The sequence below is a fragment of the Perkinsus marinus genome, assembly GCF_000006405.1.
Source record: "Perkinsus marinus ATCC 50983 genomic scaffold scf_1104296932590, whole genome shotgun sequence".
NCBI lineage: Eukaryota > Perkinsozoa > Perkinsida > Perkinsidae > Perkinsus > Perkinsus marinus.
In genome coordinates this window covers 1-1167 of record NW_003215363.1, presented here as the reverse complement: position 1 = coordinate 1167, position 1167 = coordinate 1, and the positions used below count along the sequence as shown (strand labels likewise).

General features: G+C 45.1%; 1 protein-coding gene across 1 annotated transcript; it reads left to right on the top strand.

Annotated features, from left to right (window-relative positions):
• Positions 1-334: 334 nt before the first annotated feature.
• Positions 335-574, top strand: Pmar_PMAR013943 (glutamate synthase, putative; the record flags this gene model as incomplete). The annotated part of the gene is made up of 2 exons (XM_002785385.1): positions 335-396; positions 444-574. Coding segments are annotated over 2 exons (193 nt in total), but the record flags the coding sequence as incomplete, so codon positions are not given.
• Positions 575-1167: the final 593 nt, after the last annotated feature.

Here is a 1167-nt window from a genome sequence, read left to right as displayed (position 1 = left end):
ATATATATTAATAGAGTCGGAGTTTCACCACCCTAGTGATATGAAAAACGCTAGTGAAGAACATATCTCACGACTACTGCATATCACCGCGAATATCGCGTTTTTCACCGAGTTTTACGACGCCACTTTACGTAAAACGGGTCGTGAAACTCCAATATCTAATAGTAATAATATGAATCATACTATCGTAGTATATCGATCCTCATCCGAGCCGCATTGTCGTAGGCGTTGGTATCTATAAACTCCCACACACGAAATCGTTTTTATTTCCAGTGTAATTTACTCGTTGACGACTCTTCGTGATGAGCTTGAAATTTTTTTTCTACGGTCTCAGGCGATGGACTTCCTCTCACTATCGCAGAAAAGTTGGCTGGACTCTGAGCACGATGACGATAAGTAAATTTGATGCTTAATTTCGTGGCGCGCGACATTTTCTTGAGTAGGTTCATCGATTGTGCTGGTCGTAAGGTGGTGGTCATTGGTGGAGGCGACACTGCTGTTGATTGCGTTGCCACGGCGATCCGTCTGGGCGCGGAAAGCGTTCTGCAGTTTTCTAGAAGGCCGGTGAGTCCACGTGGTTGTCTGTGGAGATCTCCTTGTTATTTTGATATAAACTTCGTGATGAGCGCGGGTTCGATCCCCGGCGAGGGCATTTTTCGAGCATTTTTTTATTGTTAACGGCTACGGTGCACGGAAATACGGGAGATGAGTAAATGATGAAGAAATGGTGTTCGGGGTGTTCGTAATTATCCCGGGTTCGATCCCCGGTGCGGGCATTTTTCGCTTGCTGACGGTCATGGTGTACAACGGTTTTGGTCAGTACACGGCATAGGTTGGTGATGAGAGTGTTGGGGGTCGGTAGGCCTTCCTTATCTCCCATTGAGGGAACGCCACAACTAGAGGACTTGTAGGAAGAACTTATCTATCAATATAATCAATAGTAGGCTCACTTGACGCTAGGCTAAGATATGCACTGCGACACGGAGCAATAGCCAAGGAAACAACTGGCATAGAAACGAACACAATCAATGAGTATCCCCATATTTTTCGCGACATATATGAGTTTACTTTCCCGAATGGTATTTGCCTCGAGACTCAACTGATGTAGTCGTAGAGAATAGTGTGAAAAATGGAGCACAGAAATGCGCTAAGTCACAGTATATACTC